The 24,703-nt window shown below is 45.5% G+C and overlaps 1 protein-coding gene across 7 annotated transcripts in view; it reads right to left on the reverse strand.

The window, feature by feature from the left end:
- LOC132385542 (cyclin-dependent kinase 16-like) overlaps window positions 1–5,748 on the reverse strand; it is a 141,152-nt gene extending 135,404 nt beyond the window's left edge. For 3 of the 7 annotated variants that reach the window (XM_059957682.1, XM_059957686.1, XM_059957685.1), the window contains exon 1: window positions 5,494–5,747. In XM_059957682.1, coding sequence (XP_059813665.1) covers window positions 5,494–5,517 — 24 coding nt within the window. In that variant the 5' untranslated portion in view covers window positions 5,518–5,747. Of the gene's footprint in view, window positions 1–5,493 lie in introns of all 7 variants that reach the window. The other 4 variants (XM_059957690.1, XM_059957688.1, XM_059957687.1 and 1 more) reach the window with 2 other exon arrangements.
- Between the last annotated feature and the right edge of the window lie 18,955 nt (window positions 5,749–24,703).

Here is a 24,703-nt window from a genome sequence, read left to right on the forward strand (position 1 = left end):
ATGGAATGGCTAAAATGACAATAAATGTGATCTTGACTGGGGACTGGTGAGCCCCAAAGTCGGCGAGTCCAGGGTTGGAGGTCCATGCGGGCAGGAGGGCTAATGACAAACACCCCGTAACCAACCCCAAGATCAGCTAGTTCCAGAGTTCAAAGTCTCGTGATTGACAAGTCAGAGGACTAATGTCTGAAAGTCTAAGGCCAATGACTGGAGCTGGCCTGTTCATCAGAAAGGAAGGGGCTTGTTTGGCTGTTGCTCTGCTGAACATGGTGGACATGCAAATGTGTGGCGACAGTTGTGGGCTGTCCCAGCTCACCATTGTTTATATTTAGCGATAGAGTGCGGGGTTTGCCCTTCGAGCCGCGATGCCCCAACAATCCCGATTTAGCCCCACCCTAATCGCGGGGCAACTTACAATGACCAATTAACTGTGGGAGGAAACCTGAACACCTGGGGAAAATCTACGTACAGTTCCTGACAGAGGAGCTGGAATTGAGCTGTTATCCCCAGAGCAGCTTCAGCTGTACTAGCATCATGCTACTTGCTACATTACCATGGCGAGGACACAACTCATCTCAATGTATATCTGAGATAGATTCTGAAAGCTGAAACTACATTCAACGATAGGTGGCCAAAACCCTTAGCAAAGTAGAAAAGATTTCTGGAGGAGAGACCGGATTATGTAAATGGGAACTCTGAGAAAGAGTGTTTGGAGGCTGGGCAGGGGTTGCAGAGATAGGGAGAGGTGGAAGGGCAGGAGGAGATAAGGATGAAAGGAATGGAATGAGAGGGCTCAGCAGAAAGAGGGGTGGGTGTAATGGGTGGATGGAGATACACAGGCCTCTGAAGGAAGGACTGAATTGGGTTACAGAGATGGAGAGTGGCTTAGCAGACAGAGGAGGGGGGAATATAAATGGACAGGTTTACAGGGAGAGGAAGAGACCTGGGGGGAGACGGGGGAGAGGGAACGGAAGAGACCCGGAGTGGGTTACAGAGATGGGAAGGGGTGTGGGGATAGGTGGAGGTTACAGAGATGTAGACAAATACAAATACAATGGGGGATATGGGGATAGTTAGGGGTGGAGGGAGAAGATGGGGCTACTGAGATAGGGAGGGTTGTATGGACTGGAAGCATTATGAAGATGGGGAGCCGTGTAGGGACAGGGGTGGGTTACAGAGATAGGGAAGGGTGCGGGCACAGGGGAATTACAGAGAGGGAGGGGTGTTGAGACAGGAGTGGATCGGGAGGGTTGCAGGGATAGGAAGGAGTTAGAAAGATAGGGATGGGGTTCAGGAACAGGAGGGTGCTGCAGAGATAGGGAGGGGTGTAGGTACAGGAGAGGGTTATAGAGATAGGGAAGTGTGCAAGGACAGGAGTGGGTTACAGAGGTAAGCATGGGTGTGGGGCTGGAAGGGGTGACAGAGAAGCAGGTTCAGAGATAGCTGTGGGTGGAGGTACAGAAGGCCCTTACAGAGATAGGGATGGGGTTCAGGGACAGGAGGGTGTTATAGAGATAGGGAGGGATGTAGGGACTGTATGGGGTGACAGATTTGGGGGGACAGTGGGGACAGGAGGGAATTACAGAGATTCAGAAGAAGAGTGAAGGGACAGGATGGGGTTACAGCACTAGAGAGTGGTGCTGAGACAGGAAGAGGTAACAGAGATGGGAGCAGTTAGTGGGACAGGAGGTGTCACAGAGATAACAGAGTGGTGTGGGGACAGGAGGGGGCAACAGAGATAACAGAGTGGTGTGGGGACAGGAGGGGGCAACAGAGATAACAGAGTGGTGTGGGGACAGGAGGGGGCAACAGAGATAACAGAATGGTGTGGGGACAGGAGGGGGCAACAGAGATAACAGAGTGGTGTGGGGACAGGAGGGGGCAACAGAGATAACAGAGTGGTGTGGGGACAGGAGGGGGCAACAGAGATAACAGAGTGGTGTGGGGACAGGAGGGGGCAACAGAGATAACAGAGTGGTGTGGGGACAGGAGGGGGCCACAGAGATAACAGAGTGGTGTGGGGACAGGAGGGGGCAACAGAGATAACAGAGTGGTGTGGGGACAGGAGGGGGCAACGGAGATAACAAAGTGGTGTGGGGACAGGAGGGGGCAACAGAGATAACAGAGTGGTGTGGGGACAGGAGGTGTCACAGAGATAACAGAGTGGTGTGGGGACAGGAGGGGGCAACAGAGATAACAGAGTGGTGTGGGGACAGGAGGGGGCAACAGAGAAAGTGAGGAGTGTGGGGCCAGGAAGGGGTTATCGTGCTAGGGAGTGGCATATAGATGGGAGGTGGTTATGGCAATAGGGAGGGGCATAGAGACAGGAGGGGGTTATAGCAATAGGGAGGGCATAAATAGGGGGAGGGGTTGGAGATTATAGGACTTGAGGGATGGATGAGATTACAAAAATGGACAGATTGGGTGAGGGGGTGATTTGTTGCTGGTGATGAGAACTTAAAACAACACAATAAAGGGCAATAGGTGATGAGGATTGTGTGCACAAGGACTCGGTGTTGAAGAATGAAAGGGGGCATGGTGGATGCCAGCTATTAGAGCAAGTGGGGGTAACACAGGCACAGCTCACGTTGGGGCAGAGTTGGGCAGGTAACTGCATGGTAGATGCTGTGCAGGTGTCAGAGTTGATAGCCAGATATGACAACAGGAATACCATAGGATCTTTAATTCTGGAACAACAGCCAATACTTATGTAGTGTCGCCATTAGTGTAATGCTATGACAGTGCCAGGATTCAATTCCCACCATTGTCTATAGGAGTTTGTACTTTTTTCCTGTGACCACATGGAGTTCTCCCACATTCCAAAGATGTACCATTGAGGTGTGGGCTTGCTATGTTGGCACCAAGAGCCTGACACTTGCAGGCTGCCCTCACTGATCGGATTGGCTACACTGCACTACGTGTTTTGATGTACATGTGACAAATAAAGCTAATCTAAATCTTAACGTTTGGGAAGAGTGAATTTCTGTTCATCTTTGGTTCTGAGGGCAAGCCCTCCCCACCACTGAGAACATCCACAAGCAGCACCCGTTGTCAAGGACCCCCATCACTAAAGCCATGCTCTCTTCTTGTTCCAACCATTGGACAGGAGATACAGAAGCCCAAGGTTCCATACCACTAAGTTCAGGAACAGGTATTACCCTACAAAAGTGGCTCCCAGCCTTTGTTATGCCATGGACCAACACCACTTTGCGGACCACTGGTCGGGAAACCCTGCCCTACAACAATCAGGCTCTTGAACAATTTAAATTTGAACTGATTCCATAACCTACAACTCTTGTTTTCAATGTTATTTATTTACCTGTTTATTTTTATTTGCACAATTTGTCTTCTTTTGCACACAAGTTATTTGCCACTCTTTATTCATGTACAGTTTTTCATTAATTATTTTGCATTTCTTTATGTTCCTGTTAAGAAAATGAATCTCAAGGTCGTATATGGTGACATTGACATAACTTGATAATAAATTTAGTTGACCTTGATGAGTGGGCCAAAAACGGTGGATGCAGGGAGGGAAGTCCTCTCTGAACGTTGGAATGCAAGCAGACCACCCGAACTCCAGAAGGAACCCTCACCAACTTCCTCTCATCTCACAACTGGGGCTTGTGCCCCTTGTTCATTAACCCTCATCTCCTTCTAGCAATGGGACATTTCAGCTTTGCAACCTGATGCACCATCAATAACTCACTCTGAGGCGTGAAGGCGAGATATCGGCTTTTATTGACTGGAAGAAGGAACAAGCAGTGAGTGACCACCATACTACATCCTGGAGACTGAGAGGCCGGGCTCAGGCCTCGATCGCCTTTATACAGGGGTCTGTGGGAGGGGCCACAGGACCAGTCGGCAGGGGGCGTGTCCAGACAGGTATATGTAGTTCACCACACAACCCCATCCCAGCTCTTGCACTCACTCCCCTACCTCAGTGGGCTGAGGTACCTTTCAAATCCTGCGGAGGATGGGGGCGAAACTGCTGATAAAAGTAACGCTTCACAGTGCATCCATGGGGGTTCAATTCCCGGTGTTGTCTGTAAGGAGTTTCTATGCTCTCCCCGTGACCTCAGGGTGCTCCGGCCTCCTCCCACATTCCAAGGGCATACCGGTCGGGGCCAGTGAGTTGTGGGCAAGCTGTGTTGGTGCTGGAAGCACAGGAGTACACTTGCGGGCTGCCCCCAGCACAATCCTGGGATTGACGCAAACGAGATGCATTTCCCTGTAGGTTTCGTTGTACAAAGCTAATCCTTCGGAGGCACTGGCTACCTGCACTGGTCAGTTTACTTTGCCAGTCAAAGCTCTCCCCCGTGCTCCTGGAAGCTTGTCAGAATGACCACAGCGCTGGATCGCCGCCGAGGTCGGGCCACAAACGCAGGCTTGAAAGCGGAGGGGATGGAAGGCAAAGGCGGCGGCACCCGTCATGAAGAACCCCACCACCCACGACGTGCCCTCTCTCATCAGGGAGGAGGTACAGGAGCCTGAAGGCACACACTCAACGATTCTGGAACAGCTTCTTCCCCGCTGCCATCCGATTTCTGAATGGACAACGATTACCTCACTATTTTCCTTGCTCTCTTTTTACGCTATTTATTTTTATTTATATATTCCTTGTAATATATATTTTATTATGCATTGCAATGTTCCGCTGCCGCAAAATAACACATTTCACGACATATGCCCGTGGTATTAAACCTGGTCGATCCATTTCAGCACCCCGCTAAACCTACGCAAACCTTACTTTTTAAAGCAGCCTGTAATCTCAAGCCAAACCCAGTTTTGGAAACCACTGCCTGGATTTTTCTCGCTCTCCACCCCGCCTCCCCTCTACCTTGTTTTCAAACAGAGAAAAAAAACAATAAAATTACATTATCATTTCCACGTCTCCGAGCACAATGCAAAACTCCACAGCATAATTCCTTAAAGAGCATTAGCACAGAACAAATCTGCCACACAGCCAGCCCAGAACGTGGACCCGCTGGTTTACGCTCCTCTTACAGAAAGACGGGGACGGAGGCCTGGGCTGCAAACATCGCCCTGACAGGCACCGTGAATTCCTCTCCCACAACACCGTTCCCGGTGGAAGGACATACAAATACCGCACGCACCATTCCAGCTACTTTGGCACACAATCCAATGCAACCGTAGTTAGTGAGCACGGGAAGAATCGCGCCGAGTTATTTACAAGCCGGCACTGTCAGGTTTTACAAACAAAATGACCTTTTTTTCCCCTTTTAAATAAACACCCCGTCCAATCAGTACGATGTTCAAAAAAACAACCTATTTAAAGACAATATTTAAAAAAAACTCAGTTAACAGGCATAGCGCCTGCGCCGAGTGCAGGATTCCTATGTCAACAATGCAGAGTCTCTATGTTTCTTATAGCTCGCCCCCTCCTCCTCCCGACTATTACAGTGGAATATAACAGTTACGATTACAAAGCGAAGGGGAGAGGAAAATCAGTAATAAATAAGCTGGTTTCGTTACCTGCCCGAAGGAAAGGACCACCATGGGTTGACAGCCCCTTAAGGTTGGATGTGGAGGGATGGGGAAGGGAAGAGGAGGGAAGGGGGTGGAGGGAGGGAGGGTGTGGATTTGCTTTATCAGTGCGTCTCCCAATAGTCCCCCGACATCGCTACACCATTGCCCCAGCAGCGAGACACACACATAAGCGGCTGTAGCCCTGCCGACAAGCCGCAGGGAAACAGGAATCCCGGCCCGAGGAGCGAAGAAAATGTAACGATTCAGCGAGCTACTGAAGGGAGGGAAGGTGGGGCAAACGACACTGAAGCTCTGCATAATACCCTGCCCCTTACCGATTCCTTCCCACAGTCCATTTATAAAGTACACCGCCGATACATTGAATGCGGTGCTACACGTTTATTCCGCGCCTCTGTAATGCTTTTTATTGTCTTAAACAAGCTTATCATCCCCTCCTTTAATTCCGCGTTGGATGTGCCCAGATTCCATTCAACAGCTGCGGGGTACGAACTGTGCCAACTGCGTCCCGCTAAAAAAAAGGGGGAAACGTGCTTGTTGCAATTCTTACTTTCAATTTAACGGCAAGCAAAACCACCTCAGACTTTGTGAATTGTCGGGAATATTTTAATTCAAAGATAAAGTGCTGCTTTGCATTCAGAAAGGAGCGGCTCTGGGGAAAAATAATTCCTTTTCGTCCCTCCGTCACCCCCTTCTTTGATCGCCGGTGGTTTTGTTGCGCTGCCGTGGCCGAGCTGGCTGTCGGACAACGTAGTTCGCACTCCCTTAAAACATCCCGACAACGGAACCAAACGAACTACAAGTCCCGGCAGCGCCGATTACAACAAGCAAGATAATTGACACCTTGTCCCTGTGAAGCATGACGACATTGTAACTCCGCTGAAAGAATGGGGAGGGGGTGGAGAGTGGGGGGTTTAAGCGGAGAGAAAAGATCTTCCAGATCAGTCCAGATGCCAATTATTCCCAGCGCTTACGGTACCGAGTTTAGGGGGGCATTGGCGAACGTGCAAAAGAAAACCTGAGGGGCATATGATTGAACATTCCTCTATCCGAGGACTTTAAACGGATAGAGGCAGGGCAGATATTTTCACTTGTTGGGGAGATCCGTCGATGCTAGTAACCAACGAGAAATTCAGTGGGAGTTTATTTATTGACGTGAGTCGGGAGGACGTGGAGGCAAACAACAGAGATTGGTTGAAAGGGAATTTAACACAGAGGAAAGCATAGAAAGATGGACAGATACTCGAGCACTACCATTCATTCTTCTACACGCATATCTCTAACTACCCTTGATAAGATGGTGGTAACCCTTCTAGCAACGGCCTTCCACACTTGGGTTGGGAATTTCCAGGTCAATGGAGGAATGCTGTTACACTTCTGAGCTGGGATGGTGTGGGACTTGCTGGGGGTAACCTGCAGAGGAGGATGTTTCCATGTAACAGCTGTTCTTGGTAGATACTGTGGATCTGGCGGATAATGTAGAGTGCTTGCCTACTTAATGGTGCACACTCTATGATGCATAATGGAAAAGAGAATCATCTGTTTAGGTGCAGACCGGTGCAAATCAAGAAAGTTACCCAGGCCCAGCAGGTGTCAAGCTTTGACCACAAGATACAGGGATAGAATTGAGCCAGTTGGCCAATCATCTGCTCCGTCATTTCACCCATTTCCCTCTCAGCCCCAATCTCCTGTCTTTTCCCTGTATCCCTTCATGCTCTGACTAATTAACAATCTATCATCTTCTGCTTTAAATATACCCAATGACTTGGCCTCCACAGCAGCTTTGGCAACAAATTCCACAGATTCATCACTCTGGCCAAGAAATACCTCAATCTCTGTTTAAAATAGACATCCCTCCATTCTGCAGCTGTGTCCTTTAGTCCTAGACTGCCCCACCATAGGAAACATCCTCTCCACAAGGCCTTTCAACATTTGATAGCTTCTCAACCCTAAAACTGGACCAAGACAGATGTGGGTGGCCCAGTAATGTAACAGTTAGCATAACAGCTGCACTGTTGGCAACTGGGTTTCAATTCCCGTCGTCACTGTCAGGAGTTTGAAATTCTCTCAGTCACTGTTTGGGTTTCCTCCAGGTGCTCCGGTTTCCTCCCATGTTCCAAAAGCAGAGCAGCACGCACAAAATGCAGGAGGAACTCAGCAGGTCAGGTCATACCTATCGAGGAGAATATTTAGTTTAAGTTTTGGACTGGAAAGGAAGGGATAAAGTGGGGTGGGGTGGGGTGGGGGAAGGGAAGAAGTACAAAGTGGCAAATGAGACCAGTTGAAGGTGGAGGGAGGATGAAGTGACATGCTGGGAGGTGATAGGGCTGAAGGAGGAATCTGATAGGACAGGAGAGAAGACCATGAGAGAAAGGCAAGCAGACAATATATATGAGTTGGGGTTAGTGAGTTGTGGGTATGCTATGTTGGCACCGGAAGTGATATTTGCAAGCTGCTCCCAACCCCACCACAGCAAATCCTCGGACTGCGTTGGTTGTTGACGCAAACAAGCTATTTCACTGTATATTTCGATGTCTAATCTAAAGGCTTTCTTTTTCCTTCTGGGTGAAGGGCCTGCATGTGTTGAAACTGTTATGTAATGTAGGGGGATAGGAGAGGTGGGGAGCAGGAGGGCAGGCTGGATATGTCATCCACATTGAACACAGCTGGGTTTCACTGGTTTACCTAATTGATTGAGGTTTGATGCCTGCCCGAATCAGAAAGATCGGGTACAGGCCAAGTCAAAGTGACAGGGACCAGGCCTCAAGGCATATCAAAGCGACTGAATCCAATGTATGGATGACGATTTAAACATCGGGCCAAAGTGAAAAGGTTACGGTATTGGGGCCCAAAGCTCTGCACTTAACGAAGGGTCTGGGGACGGACTTCAGTTCTGAATGCTATTTGCTCGTGTTTATTGTTCGTATGGTTTGTTTCTCTGCACGTTGGGTGTCTGTTGGTCTTCTTTAAGTGCATTCTTTTGGGTTTCTTTGTTTGGATGGCTGCCTGTTAGGAGATGAATCTCAAAATTATATAATGTATACATTCTTTGATAATAAATGTATTTTGAAAGTAAATGTACTTTGAACTTTTATTATTCAGCACATTTCCAAAAGTGAATTAATTGTGATGTATACTGAGACTATGTTACATAAGCAAACAGCATTAGCATGCATGAACTGCTTACATCCTGCCTATCATTTACGCTGCAGCTAAAGCAAGGCAGTGAGATAATGATGGAGGAAATGGAAAATTTCTTTCACTAGGGACTCAGGAGTCAGCGAGAATTAGCTTGCAGTCTGTTAGTTTTATTAGAGCAGAGAAGATTACAGCAAAGTACAGGTCCTTCGGCTCACAATAGGCACAATTGCTGTGAGAGCAATCTTTTATCATTCATGTGCCTTCTAGGAGTCTAATGTATCTGCCTCTACAACCACCCCTGACACACCAATTACACTCTCTTTGTGTAAAAAAACTACTTCTGACATCCCACCTTTACTTTCCTCCAATCACCTAAAAATTATGCCCCCTCATATTAGCCATTTCTGCACGAGGAGAAAGTCTGACGATGCACTCTGTCTTATTATCTTGTTATTATCTCTTATTATCTCGTACACCTCTATCAAGATACTTCTCATCCTCCTTCTCTACAAAGAGAAAAGCACTAGCTTGCTCAACCTACCCTCATAAGACACGCTCTTTAATCCAGGCAGCATCCTGGTAAATCTCCTCTACACCCTCTTTAAAATTTCCACATCCTTCCTATAATGAGATGACCAGAACTGAACACAATATTTCAAATAGAGTTTCATAGAGCTGCAACATTACCTCACAGCTCTCGAACTCAGTCCTCCAACTAATGATGATCAACAACATTTTTAACCACCCTATCAACTGGTGTGGCAATTTTGAGAAATCTATGGGTGTGGATCCCAAAATCCCTCTGTTCCTGCACACCGATAGAATCCTGCTGTATTCTGCCTTCAAATTTGACCTTCCAAAGGGAATCACTTTACCAGTTGAACTCCTTCTGCCACTTCCCAGGCCAGCTCTGCATCCTATTGATCCCATATGACAAGCTCGACAATGTCCACAACTCCACCAACCTTTGTGTCAAAATTCAAAGTAAATTTACTTTCAAAGTACATATATGTCACCATATATTACCCTGAGATTCACTTTCTTGTGGGTATGCATAGAAAATACATTATAATTATATCCAAGAGTCTCTTAAATGTTCCAAATGTGCCTCTACCACCACCCGTACAACGTGTTTACCTTTTATGAAAATAGAACTTACCTCTGACATCTCTCCATATTACTTTCCTCCAATTACTTTAAAATTATGCCTCCTCATATTAGCCATTTCCACCCTGGGAAAAAGTCTCTGGCTGTCCACTCTATCTAAGCCTCTTAACATCTTATACATCTCTATCAAGTTACCTCTCGTCCTCTTATAGTTTCTTAACTTATTTATCACATAATATTTTGGTTTATGTGCTGTGTATGATAGTTGTGTGGGTGCATCGTAGTCCTGAGGAACGTATATATTTACAGTCAGATTACAATATACTTTTGTCTTACTCATGTTCCCCTGACACCTAATGATCAAGTGCTGACCATTCCATTTACCAAGAGAATTATCCTCTGTGATCAGTTTATATACCAACATTGGCTGACTGTAATCAGGCACTTAAGATACTGCATGCTGCCATCACCAAAAAAGAAACAGTCGACCCCAAAACATTTCAAATCATAGTCGGGGACTTTAACCAGGCTTATTTGAAGAAATCTCTACCGGTTACCACAACATATAACCTGTAGCACCCCAGAGGTCCCTGCTGTACTAAGATAAGAATGCCTAGTGTTCACTTGGCTGTCCTTCTCCTACTTCCATACAGACAGAAGCTAAAAATAAAGGCTCCAGAGACAATGAAGAGGTGGTCATGGGAGGCAGATGAGCAGCTACAGAATTGCTTTGAGTAGGTGGACTGGGCCATGTTCAAGGACTCATCAGCGGATCTGACTGAATACACTATGGTTGTCAAGACTTTATAAAAACAAGTTGTAGCTGAATGAGTCCCCATAAAATCACTCAGAGTCTTCCCAAACCAGAAGCCCTGGATGAATCAGGAGATCCGCAATATGCTGAAGGCCAATCATAGGCATTCAGGTCTGGCGACTAAGAAATGTACAAGAGGTCCAGGTTCAATCTCTGGAAAGCCATCTCACAGGTGAAGTGGCAATTCCAGACTGAACCTGAATCAAGGAAAGATGCTCGACAGTTGTGGCAGGGCTTCAATGCTATTAACTCTTACAAAGTGAAATCAAGTGACATAGGTGGCAATAGTGCTTCGCTTTCAATTGAGCTCAATGCCTTCTATGCTCCCTTCGACTGTCAAAACATGGAGGAACCATTACAGACACCCAACAGCCCTTGATGACCCTGTGATTTCAGTCTCCAAGGTTGATGTGACAGCATCCTTCAGGAGGGTGAACCCATGGAAAGCATCTAGACCAGATGGGGTGCCTGGTCAAATACTAAAGTCCTGTGCTGGAGGGTTCATCGATATCTTTAACCTCTCACTTCGGCAGTCTGAGGTACCCACCCACTTCAAACAGGCTCAATCATTATGGTGCCTAAGAAAAATGTGGTAACCTACCTCAATGACATCCACAGTGATGAAATGTTTTGAGAGTTTGGTTATGAACCAAATCAACTCTGGCCTCAGAAGCAACTTAGATCTGCTCCAATTTGCATAACAACACAAGGTCCATGACAGCTTCCATTTCATTGGCTCTTCACTCAAAGCTGGAACATCTGGATAGCACAGATGCATATATCAGGATGCTCTTTATTGACTATAGCTCTGCTTTCAATTCTATCATCCCCACAAAACCAATCCATATGCCTCAAGACCTTGGCATCAATATCTCCTTGTGCAATTGGATCCTAAGTTTCCTCACTAGCAGACACATAGTCGGTTCAGATTGGCATCGATGTCTACACAATATCATCAGTGCAGGTGCACCACTTTACATTTGTGACTGTGCGGCTAAGCACAGTTCAAATGCATAACGATGACACCATGGAGTCGGCCAAATCAAAGGTGGTGATGAATCAGCATATAAGAGGGAGATTGAAAATCTAGCTGAGTGATGCCACAACAACCTTTCACTCAATGTCAGCAAGACCGAGGAGCAGATTATTGACTTCAGGAAGAGGAAACTGGAGGCCATGAGCTAGTCCTGATCGGGGGAATCAAAAGTGGAGAGCATCAGTAACTCTAACTTCCTTGGTGTTATCACTTTAGATGACCTGTCCTGGGCATGCAACTGCAATTACAAAGAAAACACCAATGCCCTTGAACAGAAAATCCTACAAAAAGCTCTCACCTCCATTGAGCATATCTACTCAAAATGTTGTCGCAGGAGTGCGGCTTCCACTATCATGCACTCTTCTCACTGCTGCCATCAGTAAGAAGGTACAGGAACCTTCAACCAACATGCTCTTGAACCACTCACCCCCATCACTGTTTCCACAACCTATGGACTCACTTTCAAGGACTCTTCATCTCATGTTTGCAATATTTATTGTTTATTTATGATTATTTTATTTTATTTTATTTTATTTTATTTTTTGTATTTGCAGTTTCCTATCTTTTGCACATTGCTTGGTTGTCAGCCCTGAGGGTGCAGATTTTCATTGATTCTAGTATGGTTCTTGGATTAACTGAGTATGCCCACAAGAAAATGAATCTCAGGGTTGTGACATGGTGACACGTATGTACTTTGATAATAAACTTACTTTGAACTTTGAGCTTGAACTTGAAATACAAATAAACACAATAGAGCCAATGAAAACCTGCACATAACAAATACAATAAATTATGCAAATACAAAAAGAAAGAAAACAAAATAATAATAAATAAACAATAAATATCGAGAACGTGAGATGAAGGGTCCTTGAAAGTGAGTCCGTAGGTTGTGGGAAGAGTTCAGTGTTGGGATGAGTGAAGTTATCGCTTTTCCCAGTGTCCAGTGTTGGTTGGGGTCTCAAGTCTGAAGTCCAGTCAGTGGGTTCATTTGTGTGCAAGACAATCTGGTGGAGGAAGTTGGTGGGTCAGGTAGCATCTACTGGATCTACTGGAGGGGAGGGGGGCATGAAAAACCAGATGCTGTTCCAGCAGCATAAGAGCGCAACACTTTTTATGCACGTTTTAAAGTATACAGCTACGCCTGTGCAAATCCCTGCAGCATTTGGCGAAGCTGTGATTTCTGCCTTGGAGGTCAATATTAGAACACCTTTCAGCGGGTGAACCCTCTAAAGATATCAAGCCCCAATGATGTACCTGGTCGCGCTCTGAAAACCTGTGTTGGAGTGTTCAAGCACATCTTCAAACTCTTAAAGCACTGCGATCGTTCTTTGAGAGGTTGGTGATGAAATGTATCAACTCCTGCCTGAGCATCAACTTGGCTCCCCTCCAGTTTCTGAACCATTATAGCTGGTCAATAGCAGATGCCATTTCATTGACTCTACACTCAACCCTGGGACATCTGCGCAGTGCAGATGCATGCATCAGGGTGCTCTTCATCGACTGCAGCTTGACATCCCTATCATCCCTCAGAACTAATTAACAAGCTCCAAGACCTCCTTGTTTGACCTCCTGTTTGACTTACTCACTCGCAGACTCCGGTCAGTACACATTGGCGACGACATCTCCACCATCACCATCAGCACAGGTGCACTGATAGGCTGTGTGCTTGGCCCCCTGCTCTACTCACTTACACTTATGACTGTGTGGCTAGGTACAGCTCCAATGCCACAGTTAAGCTTGCTAACGACACCACTGTCATTGACCGAACAGATCAATGTCAATGATCTGTGATGAACGTATGGTGACGAATCAGCATACAGGAGGGAGAGTGAAAATCTAGCTGAGCGGTATCATGACCACAATCTCTCACTCAACATCAGCAACACCAAGGGGCTGATTAAAGGAGGAAACTGGAGCTTTGTGAGCCAGTTGCCTTTGATGTATAAGAGGTGGAGAGGGTCATCAACTTTAAATTTCTCGGTGTTATATTTTCAGTGGATCTGTCCTGAGTCCAGCATGTAAGTGCTATTAAGAAGAAAATATTACGTGTCAAACTTCTATATAGGTGTAGTGGAAAGTATATTGACTGGTTGCATTATAGCCTGTTATGGAAACACCAATGCACTTTAATGGAAAATCCTACAAAAAGTAGTGAATGTGGTTCAGTCTATCACAGGTAAAGCCCATCCCTCCAATTAGCATATCTACAGGGAGCACTGTTGCAGGAAAGCAGCATCCATCATCAGGGACCTTGCAGGTAATGCTCTCTTCTTGCTGCTACCATTAGAAACAAGGTACAGGACCCCCAGGACGCACACCACTAGGTTCAGAACTGTTATTACCCCTCAACCATCAAGCTTTTGAATCAAAGGGGTTAACTTTACTCACCCAATCACTGAAATGTTCTCACAACCTATGGGCTCACTTTCAAGGACTCAAGGACCTGCTTCAAAAGGGCATTAACCATTGTCCAAGAAGATCGGGGGAGCTGTTTCAACAATTGCTCAGTAGCACTCACATCTACTGTGATGAAGTGCTTTGAGAAGTTGATCAGGAGCACTGCAGGGAAGTGTACACAACCCCCTGTTCTACTCACTTTATATATATGACTGCAACTCCAACACCACTGTTGTGGGCTGTATCAAAGATGTTTAAGAATCAGCATACAGGAGGGAGACTGAAAACTTGTCTGAGTGGTGTAATAACAACAACCTCTCAGTGTCAATAAGACCAAGGAACTGATTGTAGGCTTCAGGAGAGGGAAACCAGAGGTCCATGAGTCAGTAATCATCGGAGGATCAGAGGTGGAGAGGGTACTTTAAATTCCTGGGTGTCACTATTTCAGAGTACCTGTCCCAGATCCAGCATATAAATATAATTGCAAGTAAAGCACAACAGCACCTCTACTTCCTCAGGTGCCTGCGGAGATTCGGTATTTCATCAAAAGCCTTGGCAAACTTCTATAGTTGTGTGTTGCAAAGTATGCTGACTAGCTGCATTACAGCCCGGTATGTCTTTGAGTGTAAAATCCTACAAAAGTAACGGATTCAGCCCAGTACATCATGGGTAAAACCCTCCCAACCATTGAGCACATCTACATGAAAAGTTGCCATCATCAACGATCCTCACCACTCAGACAATGTTTTTTTTTGCTGCTGCCATCAGGTAGAAGGTACAAGTGCCTCAGGACTCACACCACCAGCTTCAAGAACAGTTACCATCAGGCTCTTGAACAAAAGAGCTTCGTGGCTCTTGGACTTCACTCACTTAAGGGCTCTTTTATATTGTTATTTCATGCTCGTTAATTATTGCTATTTATTTATATCTGAATTTTCACAGTTTGTTTACAGTCTACAGTTACTGATGTTTACAGTTTCCAGATCCTGTTTACAGTTACTGTTCTGTAGATTTGGTAAGTATGCCCAAAGAAAAAGAATCTCAGGGTCGTATGTGGTCACACGCATGTACATAATAAATTTTACTTTGAACTTTGATCTTGGCTAAGCAAGGACCTGGACCCACTGTAATTTGATTACTGCTATAACAGATCAACAGCGGATGCAATCTCACTGACTCTCCACTAAGCCTTGGATGCTGTCTTCTTGAGGCATTTTCAACAAGGCTGCTGGTCACACCCTCAGAGTAATCAATAAGCTTCAAAACCTGGGCCTCTGTACCTCTCTCTGCAGCTGAAATCTTGACTTCCTCATCAGGAGATGACAGTCAGTGCAGATCAGAAATAACAATTCCTCCTTGCTCACAACACCACACACCTCAACAATGTGTACTTAACTTGCAACTCTACGAATGAAGTACACCCATGACAGCATGGTTAGGCACAGCTCAAACACTATTTATACATTTGTCAATGATGCAACTGTTGTTGGCAGAACTTCAGATGGTGCTGAGAAGTTGCACAGGAGTGAGACCGATCAGCTGGTTGATTGATTTGGCAACAACAACCTTGCACTCAGTAAAGACCAAGGAATTTATTGTCATCTTCAGGAAGGGAAAGTTGAGGGAATACACACTAATCCTCAACGAGAGATCAATAGTGGAAAGGTTGAGCAGCTTCAAGTTCTTCAACATCTCTGAAGATCTATCCTGGGCCCAACATATTGATGCAATTACAAAGGAGGTGTGCCAGGATATCTACTTTGTTAGGAGTTGGAGATTTGGTATGTTACCAAAGCTTCTGTTCCCTCTAAGCTGTGCAAGCGTGTGGCTGTGCAGTAAAACATAGCCTTTGTAACTGCACAGCTGGGGTTTTCTTTTATATATGTGCCATGCACTTTTCAGGTCACACCAGTTGGCCAGTGTTGCTGTAAAAAAAATGAGAACATTGTAAAGTCTAGCAACATTATGCAGATGTACCATGGAGAACATTCTAATTGGTTGCATCACCGTCTGGTGTGGAGGGGCTACTGTACAACATTTAAATAACTCAGCTAGCTCCATCATGGGCACTAGCCTGCCCACCATCAAGGATGACTTCAGAAGGAGTTGCCTCAAAAAGGCAGCATTCATTTTTAAGGACCCCACTCATCCAGGACGTGTCCTCTTGCTACACTCAGGGAGGAGGGACAGGAGCCTGAAGGCACACACTCAATGATTCAGTAACAGTTTCTTCCCCTCTGCCTGATTCATGAACAATACCTCACTATTTTTTCTCTCTCTTTGGATTGATGGCTGGTTCTTCACTTGCAAAGATCAGGAGGGGGTAAAACCTTTCTCCATCGCAGTAGGACTTCTCTTCCCACCTGTGTTGTGTAGGATTATAGTGATGATCGATGTGCGTAAAATGATTACACTCTTTTGGCTGGGGGACATTCCACAGCGAGCTGTGATGACTATAGGCTGAGTATCAGAGTTTCCCTTCTCCTAGACCAACTACCTAAGTCCCATCTGCGTTGAGCCATGTATAGCAGATGCAGTAAAATAGGGACGCCAATGAAGGCTGTACTAGGGGCACAATAGTGTGAGAGAAGCCAAATGTGAGTGACCTCCTGCATGGCAAGCCAAATAGTGATCCTGTAACGATCAGCACACCTGGAAAGGAGAGGCTATCGGAGATGCTTCACCTCCCTTAAGTGAGCAGAATGACCAGCCCTAGACTCACCTGTCCCTACTAGCGCTATATACAGTATATTTGCCAAAGACATTCGCACACCACTGAATATGTTCCCTTTTGTAATTTATAACATAGTTCATGTATTGCTGCTGCAAAACAACACATTTCATGATGTATATCAGTGATAATAAACCTGATTCTGATTTCTACAGCAGAGTGTCAGTCACTCCATATTCCAGCACCTGCAGTGTTCTGTGTTCTCATTTGATTTAGCTTCTTGAATAGTGTACACACAACACACAATATGTGGTTTACGTGGAAGACCCCAGCTTGTTTTCCCAGCACCTGTCTAGGTCTTCAGCCTGACCAGGGTGGGGTTACTACCACAGAAGGTGCAATGCCAAGTCTCCGTCACCAAGCAGCCTGTGCAGCAGGACGTGGTCTGGAAAACAAACTCACATGCTTCTGTCATATGAATATCCTGCCACAGGCACAGGAACTTCTGCCATCGTGACTTGTAAGGTAAGAGTTATCGCCTAGAGCGGTCTTCACTCTCTGGCTTGTACAGAGCCTGACAAAGAAGGACTCTGAGATTCACAGAGCTGTACTGCATGGGAAAACTCCATTCAGCCCATCACATCCATTCTGATCTGTGTGCTTAAATGAGCTAGTCCTATCTTTCTGCTTTTGCCCCATATCTCTCGACTCCTCTCTGATTGGATACAATTGTAAAGTGATTGGAGGCAAGTGTGGGGTGGGGTGTTGTCAAAAGTAAGTTTTATTTTACACAGAGAGCGGTGGGTGTGTGGAATGCCCTGCCAGGGGTGGTGGTAGAGGCAGATAAATTAGGGGTGTGTTGCCTTTATGGCAGTTATTTAGTTTATAGTATTTTCGCTTAGTAATTCGTTTGTTAGCATTTTAGTTAAAGTTAGGATTGTTTAAAGTAAATTCGTTATCTGTGATATATCGTGGCATGCGATGATGTCACATCCGGTTTCGCCGCATCCTGTGGGAAAATACCGGTTTGGGAGAAACGGGAAGGTGGGGGCCACACATGTGCGAGTCCAGCGCAAGAAAGGTTGTCTTTCTACGCACTAGGAACATAGTGAGAGGAACGCCTTTTCACCATACGTTAATGAGGAAGAGTGAACAGTAAATGGTTAATCTTACTGCGACCCTGTTTTCATTGACTACGGTTTATCTCGGTGTTTAGTTCGGCGTTCTGTTACACTCAAGCGAGAATACTACGAGGGGCATTTAAAACATTCTTAGATAGGCACATGGAACCCACATACTTAACCACTAGCCTCATTACATGACAATTTAAAGTCAAAGTAAATTTTATTATCAGAGTATATTTATGTCACCACATACAGCCCTGAGATTCATTTTCCTGCTGGCATACTCAGCTAATCTATAGAATAGTAACTATAACAGGATGTTGGAATTGAACTTCCGAACTCCGATGCCTCAAGCTGTAATTGTGTCGCACTTACTGCTATGCCCCCCGCAGAGTCCCCCCATGCAGAAGGTTTAGATGGGGCAGAATTTATTAGGTGTGTCTGGGAAGGATTCAAGTTGAAGGACAACTTGAGGAGAGGCTATTTTGGATTTGGTATGAGGCAAGGTACTTGGTCAAGTGTCAGATCTCTTGGTGGGTGAGCATTTCAGAGTCAATGACCACAACTCCCTGACCCTACTTTAGCCATAGACAAATACAGGAGCAGATGATAGAGTATTTAATCAGTGGAGGGTGAAATTTGGTGCTGTTACACAGGAACTTGGGGGCATAACTTGGGAATAAATGTTCTCTGGGAAATGTACAACAGGATGGCTTAGTAAGTTGCTCCCATTGAGACAGGGAAAGGATGGTCAGATGAAGGAACCGTGGTTGATAAGAGGTGGAACATCTAGTAGAGAGAAAGGAAGAAGCATACTTAAGGTTTAGGAGACAAAGATCAGACAGGGATCTTGAGAGTTATGAGGAAACTTGAGAGCGAGGAAAGCTCAAAGGAGACATCAGAACGTCTTGGCAAGTATGTTTAAGGAGAACCCCAAAGCGTTTCACATGTTTGTGAAGAATGGAAGATGACTAGAGTGAGGGTAGGACTGATCAGGGACTAAAGAGGAAATAAGTGCCTGGAGACAGTTGAGGTGGGGGCGGGGAGGTTCCTTAATGAAAGCTTTGACTGGGGAGAGGGACCTTGACAAATGTGAGCTCAGTATAGAACAGGCTAATGTGCTGGAACTTGTTGAGATTAAGAAAGATAATGTGTCTGAACTTTTGAAAAACATCAGGAAAGCTAAATCCTTGGGGATACACAGGATTATAGCCGAAATTGCAGAAAGTGAGGGAAGAAAATGCTGTGCCTTCAGTGATGATCTTTGTATCCTCAAAACCACGGGAGTAGTACCAGAAGATTGGAGGGTGGCAAATGCCATTCCTTTGGTCAAGAAAGGGAGTACGGATAACCCTGGGAATCTTACTGAGCAAGTTATTGGAGAGAATTCTTAGGGACATGATCTAGGGAGGATGAGAGGAGATATGATAGAGATGTACAAGATATTAAGAGGAATTGACAGAGTGGACAGCCAGCGCCTCTTCCCCAGGGCGCCACTGCTCAATACAAGAGGACATGGCTTTAAGGTAAGGGGAGGGAAGTTCAAGGGGGACATTAGAGGAAGGTTTTTCACTCAGAGAGTGGTTGGTGCGTGGAATACACTGCCTGAGTCAGTGGTGGAGGCAGATACACTAGTGAAGTTTAAGAGACTACTAGACAGGTATATGGAGGAATTTAAGGTAGGGGGGGTGTATGGGAGGCAGGGTTTGAGGGTCAGCACAACATTGTGGTCCGAAGGGCCTGTAATGTGCTGTACTATTCTATGTTCTATGTTCTACAAGCATTTGGAGATAACCAGCAAGATTTTGTGAGGGTCAGTCCATGCCTTAAGAGTCTGATTGAATCCTTTGAATATGTGATAAATCACACTGATCAAGGTAGTAGGTGTGATGTATGAGGTAGTCTTATTCAGAAAGTCAGGAGGCATAGGATCCATGGAAACTTGGCTGTGTGGATTTGGAATTGGATTTCCCACAGAAGATGGAGGATGGTTGTGTATTCTGCCTGGAGGTCAGTGACCAGTGCTATTCTGCCAGGAGCTGTTCTGGGACCCCTGCTCTTTCTGATTTTTATAAGCCATTTGGATGAGGAAGTGGAAGGATGGGTTAGTAAATTTGAGGATGACACAAAGGTTGGTGGTGTGTATCCTGTAGAACTTTGTCATTGGTTAAAACAAAACATTGTGAGGATGCAGGATGTGGGCTGAGAAATGGCACATAGGAACATAGAAAAACTACAGCACAGCACAGGCCCTTCAGCACACAAAGCTGTGCTGAACATGTACTTACTTTAGAAATTACCTAGGGTAATTTCTTACTTTAGAAATAGCCCTCTATTTTACTAAGCTCCATGTATCTATCAAGGAGTCTCTTAAAAGACCCTATTGTATCCGCCTCCACCACTGTCGCCGGCAGCCCATTCCACACACTCACCATTCTGCGTAAAAAACTTACCCTGACATCCCCCCTGTACCTACTTCCAAGCACCATGAAACTGTGCCCTCTAGCGTTAGCCATAACACGAGTTCAAAGCTTCAAAGTGCATTTTTGAAATATGAATGCAGTATACAACCCTGAGATTTGTCTTCCTGCAGCCACCCACGAAACAAAGAATGCCACGGAAAAACATCAAAGAAAAACATCAACCTCACTGCATAAAAAATCATGTAAGCAGCAAAAAAAGGACAAAAAACACAAAATATAAAACACAAAATCAAAAGAGTGCAGCCATATTCAGTTCATCCCAGTTCAGTTCAACCGTGTTGTTCATTATCACAATAAAAAAAATCATCCAATCTCAATAAGACAAAGGAGCAACCAGAAGCACATCATAATTTGTGGTACAGAGTCCAACCCACAAACTATGTCAATTAAACCTTGCCCAAGACCCAGGACTCCGGGGTGAGAGAGAGAGAGAGACCATTCGAACACAGGACCCTCCTGTGGAAGTAGCGAGTGAAAGGGAGAGAGGGAGACCACCACACGCAGACTCCTTCCTCTGACAGCAGCGAACAGCACTCGCCTTCCGCTCTTGCCTTGATGATTTCAATCTTCTTGACACTTGAATTGATCACGGGCTCAAGCCCCGTCTGCAAGCTGCGCACTTCGCTCACTCAAAAACTTACAAAACATCCGGGGGGAGAGCAAAATTGGCTCAATTGCACGAAAATACACCACCAGAATGAAGATCACAGGCTCCAACAGTAGCAGAACTACAATTAAAAGAAAAAGACATAAAAACAGTGAAATAAGTAGTTTTGTGAATTGTCTGAAGGATGTCGCACTTGGTCGTGAGGTTTGCTGGTGTCTTCTTCTTCTAGAAGAGTTCAATCTAGTAAAGTGTGAAGTGATTTATTTTGGAATATCCAACTTGAAAGCTGACTGCAGGGTTAATGGCTGGATTCTGAGCAAAGTGGAGGAATGGAGGGATCTTGGGGTTCATATCAATTGATCCCTCAAAGTTGCCCCACAATTTGATAGTGTGGTTAAGAAGAAGTGTAGTGTGCTGATCTTCATTAGTCCGGATTTGAGTTCAAAAGCAGAGAGGTTATGTTGCAAATCTATAAACCCTAGTTAGACCACACTTGTGTTCAGTTCTGATCCCCTCATTATAGGAAAGACGTGGAAGCTTTAGGGAGGGTGCAGAGGAGATTTACCAGGATGCTGCATGGATTGAAAGGGAAGATAAGAGGCAACTTGATAGAGATGTACAAATTGATAAGAGGCATAACCAGAGACGTCCCCCACCTCCCAAGATGGAAGAGGCTAATACAACAGTACATAATTTGAAAGTGTTCGGAGGAAAGTACAGGGGGAATGTCAGAGGTAGACTTTTTGCACAGAGAGTGGTGAGTGTGTGAAAGAGACAGGGATGGTGGTAGAGGCAGATACATTAGGAACATCTGGATGACAGAAATATAGAGGGCTATGTTGGAGGGAAGAGTTAGATTGATCTCAGAATAGGTTAAAAGGTTGGCACAACATCGTGGGCCAAAGGGACTGTACTGCTCTATGTTCTGTCCAAGCTCTCCTTGTAACTCGACATCTTTTTCTGCACACTCTCCAGCAGTGAGAATAGTTCAAAACCGCTTTCTTGGCACAGGAACCATGGAACTGAGATTGTGAACGAGGTGGGAATGGGATCTGTCTATTTTTTTTTGCTTCCCTCCTGTGATGCTTGGTCATGCTAGTTTTGCAGGGATTGAGTTACAGTGGTTATAGCTGCAAGGAATGGTATTTCGCAATAACAGATAAGATACAGGTACAGCATAAGGACATTTGGCCCACTGAGTCTGCTCCGTTTCATCACAGCTGATCCATTTTCCCAGCCCTCAATCTCCTGCCTTCTCCCCATATCCCTTCATGCCCTGACTAATCAAAAATCCGTCAACCTCTCTCTCAAATATACATGACAGCCTCCATAGCCGCTTGTGGCAATGGATTTCCCATTCTCTAGCTAAAGAAATTCCATTTCATCTCTGTTCTAAACGGACATCCCTCTATTCTGAGGCTGTGTCCTCTGGTCTTAGACTCCTCACCATAGGAAACATCCTCTCCACATGTATGCACATCCAGAAACCAACTTATTAGTTTACAGAAATAAAAGTAATACAGTGATCGGGAACAAATAGTTGTTTTACACCAACTAACCTGTTGGACTTCAATCAGTTTATTTGTTTGGCCTACAGAAAGTAAATTTAGAGATTGGAACATGCGGAGAATAATTTTAGATTGAAAGGTCTCAGCCCGAAATGCCAACAACTTATTCCCCTCCATAGAGGCTGCCTGACCTGTTGAATTCCTCCAGCATTGTTGTGGTGTACTTAATACTTCAGTCATATTTGCAGGGTGGCAGGGTGGAGGTGTCTCTACCAAAGCAGGTGTGAGGTACTCCTTCTCTCTGCTAGCCTGCAGGTCACCCTTGGGCAAGGCCACCTGCTTAGCCCCCCAGTCAGGGTTAAGTGAAGTCATGGGAGCAGGTGGTGGATAGTCATATAAACAGCTGGTGTGTGTCACAAGTCCTGGTTATGCAACCACTGGTGCCAGGCAGACAATCCCTGAAGAGTATTAATAATGGCTGGGGTCACCTGTCTTGTAAAGACACTGCCCAGAAGACGACAAGGGCAAACTAAGTTTTTTACTCAGAGAGTGGTGAGTGCGTGGAGTGGGCTGCCGGCAGCTGTGGTGGAGGCGGAACCGACAGGGTCTTTTAAGAGACTCCTAGATGGCTACATGGAGCTTAGAAAAATAGAGAGCTATGGGTAAAGCCTAGGTAGTTCTAAGGTAGGGACATGTTCGGCACAGCTTTGTGGGCTGAAGGACCTATTTTTTCTATGTTTCTATAGAAAAATTTGCCACATTATTTGACATTGAAGTGAGTAATCAGTGAGCATCTATTGAAGTGAGTAGGCAGTCAACTTTTCTTCATGACTGGAAAGGACGAGGGCAGACACTAGAATAAAAAGGTGGTGGTGGGGAAGGAGGACAAGATGAAAGGTGATAGGTGAGAACAGGAGGGTGGGAAAGGTGAAGGGCTGGAGAGGAGGGAATCTGATAGGAGAGGAGAGTGAACCACAAGAGAAAGGGAAGGAGGAGTTGGACCCAGGGGGAGGTGATAGGCAGCTGAGAAGAGGTAGGAGTACATGACTATTCCCAGGCTTCTGGGCTTTCCTTTTGATTAGTTTCTGTACTTATGTAATGTTGTGTGCGGCTCTGTATTTCCAGCATCTGCATATCCTCTTGTGTTTTAAATCAGTGTTGCAATTGCCCATGACTGAAGCAGTCCAGTGCCAGATGCCCAGTAAAATCTGGCAAATCCAGCTGGAGATATCAGCTTTTAAGCCAAATGACCTGCAAGGCCGTCGCAACATCTCTGCTATTTTGTCTGTCCTGTTGTACACACTGTTTATTACAAATTACTACAAATTGCACAACAGCACCTCTATCATCTCAGATGGCTGAAGAAGTTTGGTGTGGGCCCCCAAATCCTAAGAATTTTCTATAGAGGCACGATTGACAGCATCCCGACTGGCTGCATCACTGACTGGTATGGGAACTATACTTCCCTCAATCATAGGACTCTGCAGAGTGGTTCAGACAATCCAGAACATCTGTAGATGTGAATCTCCCACTGTTCAAGACATTTACAAAGACAGGTGTGTAAAAAGGGTCTGAAAGGTCATTGGGGACCCGAGCCACCTCAACCACAAACTGTTCCAGCTGCTACCATCCGGAAAACGGTCGCCAGGACCAACAGGCTCCAGGACAGCTTCTTCCACCAGACCATCAGGCTGCTTAATTCATGCTGACACAACTGTATTTCTATGTTATACAGTATTGACTGTCGTCTTGTACATACTATTGCACATGTAGTCAGAGACATAATGTACAGATTTTTACTCCTCATGTATGTGAAGGATGTGAGTAATAAAGTCAATTCAATATATCAATATTTAACAGGGTTACAAAAACGGGTGATTACTTAAGGTTGTCATAGCAGGGAGGCAGTTGGATTAAGCTCCCACGACCTATCATGGGTGGATCTGAAAAAGCCTCTGACAACTAAGTCTAGCTCCTGGCCTTCTCATGTGGCTCAGCTACAAAACCCGACATAACCATTTCTACTGACAGAAGAAGGGGAAAAGGCAGGTTATTGGCACCTTAAAAGTGGTTGCTCCAGTCAGAAGGGGCTTGTCAGCTCATTTAAGAGAAGGAAAACTCTGATCTCAAACTTCTGAAGCCTTGCAGCGATACCCACATTGGGAAAGGCTTCGGGAGAAAATCCTGAGGAAACACCCAGAGCTGGAATTCTTAAGGCAGTCCAACATTGAGTTCAACACTGACTGGTAACTCCTGCAATGTGCCAAACTGTATCAGTCTCTGTAGTCCCTTTGGATTCATCAGCTGTAT

Source organism: Hypanus sabinus, assembly GCF_030144855.1.
Source record: "Hypanus sabinus isolate sHypSab1 chromosome 24 unlocalized genomic scaffold, sHypSab1.hap1 SUPER_24_unloc_8, whole genome shotgun sequence".
Classification (NCBI taxonomy): domain Eukaryota; kingdom Metazoa; phylum Chordata; class Chondrichthyes; order Myliobatiformes; family Dasyatidae; genus Hypanus; species Hypanus sabinus.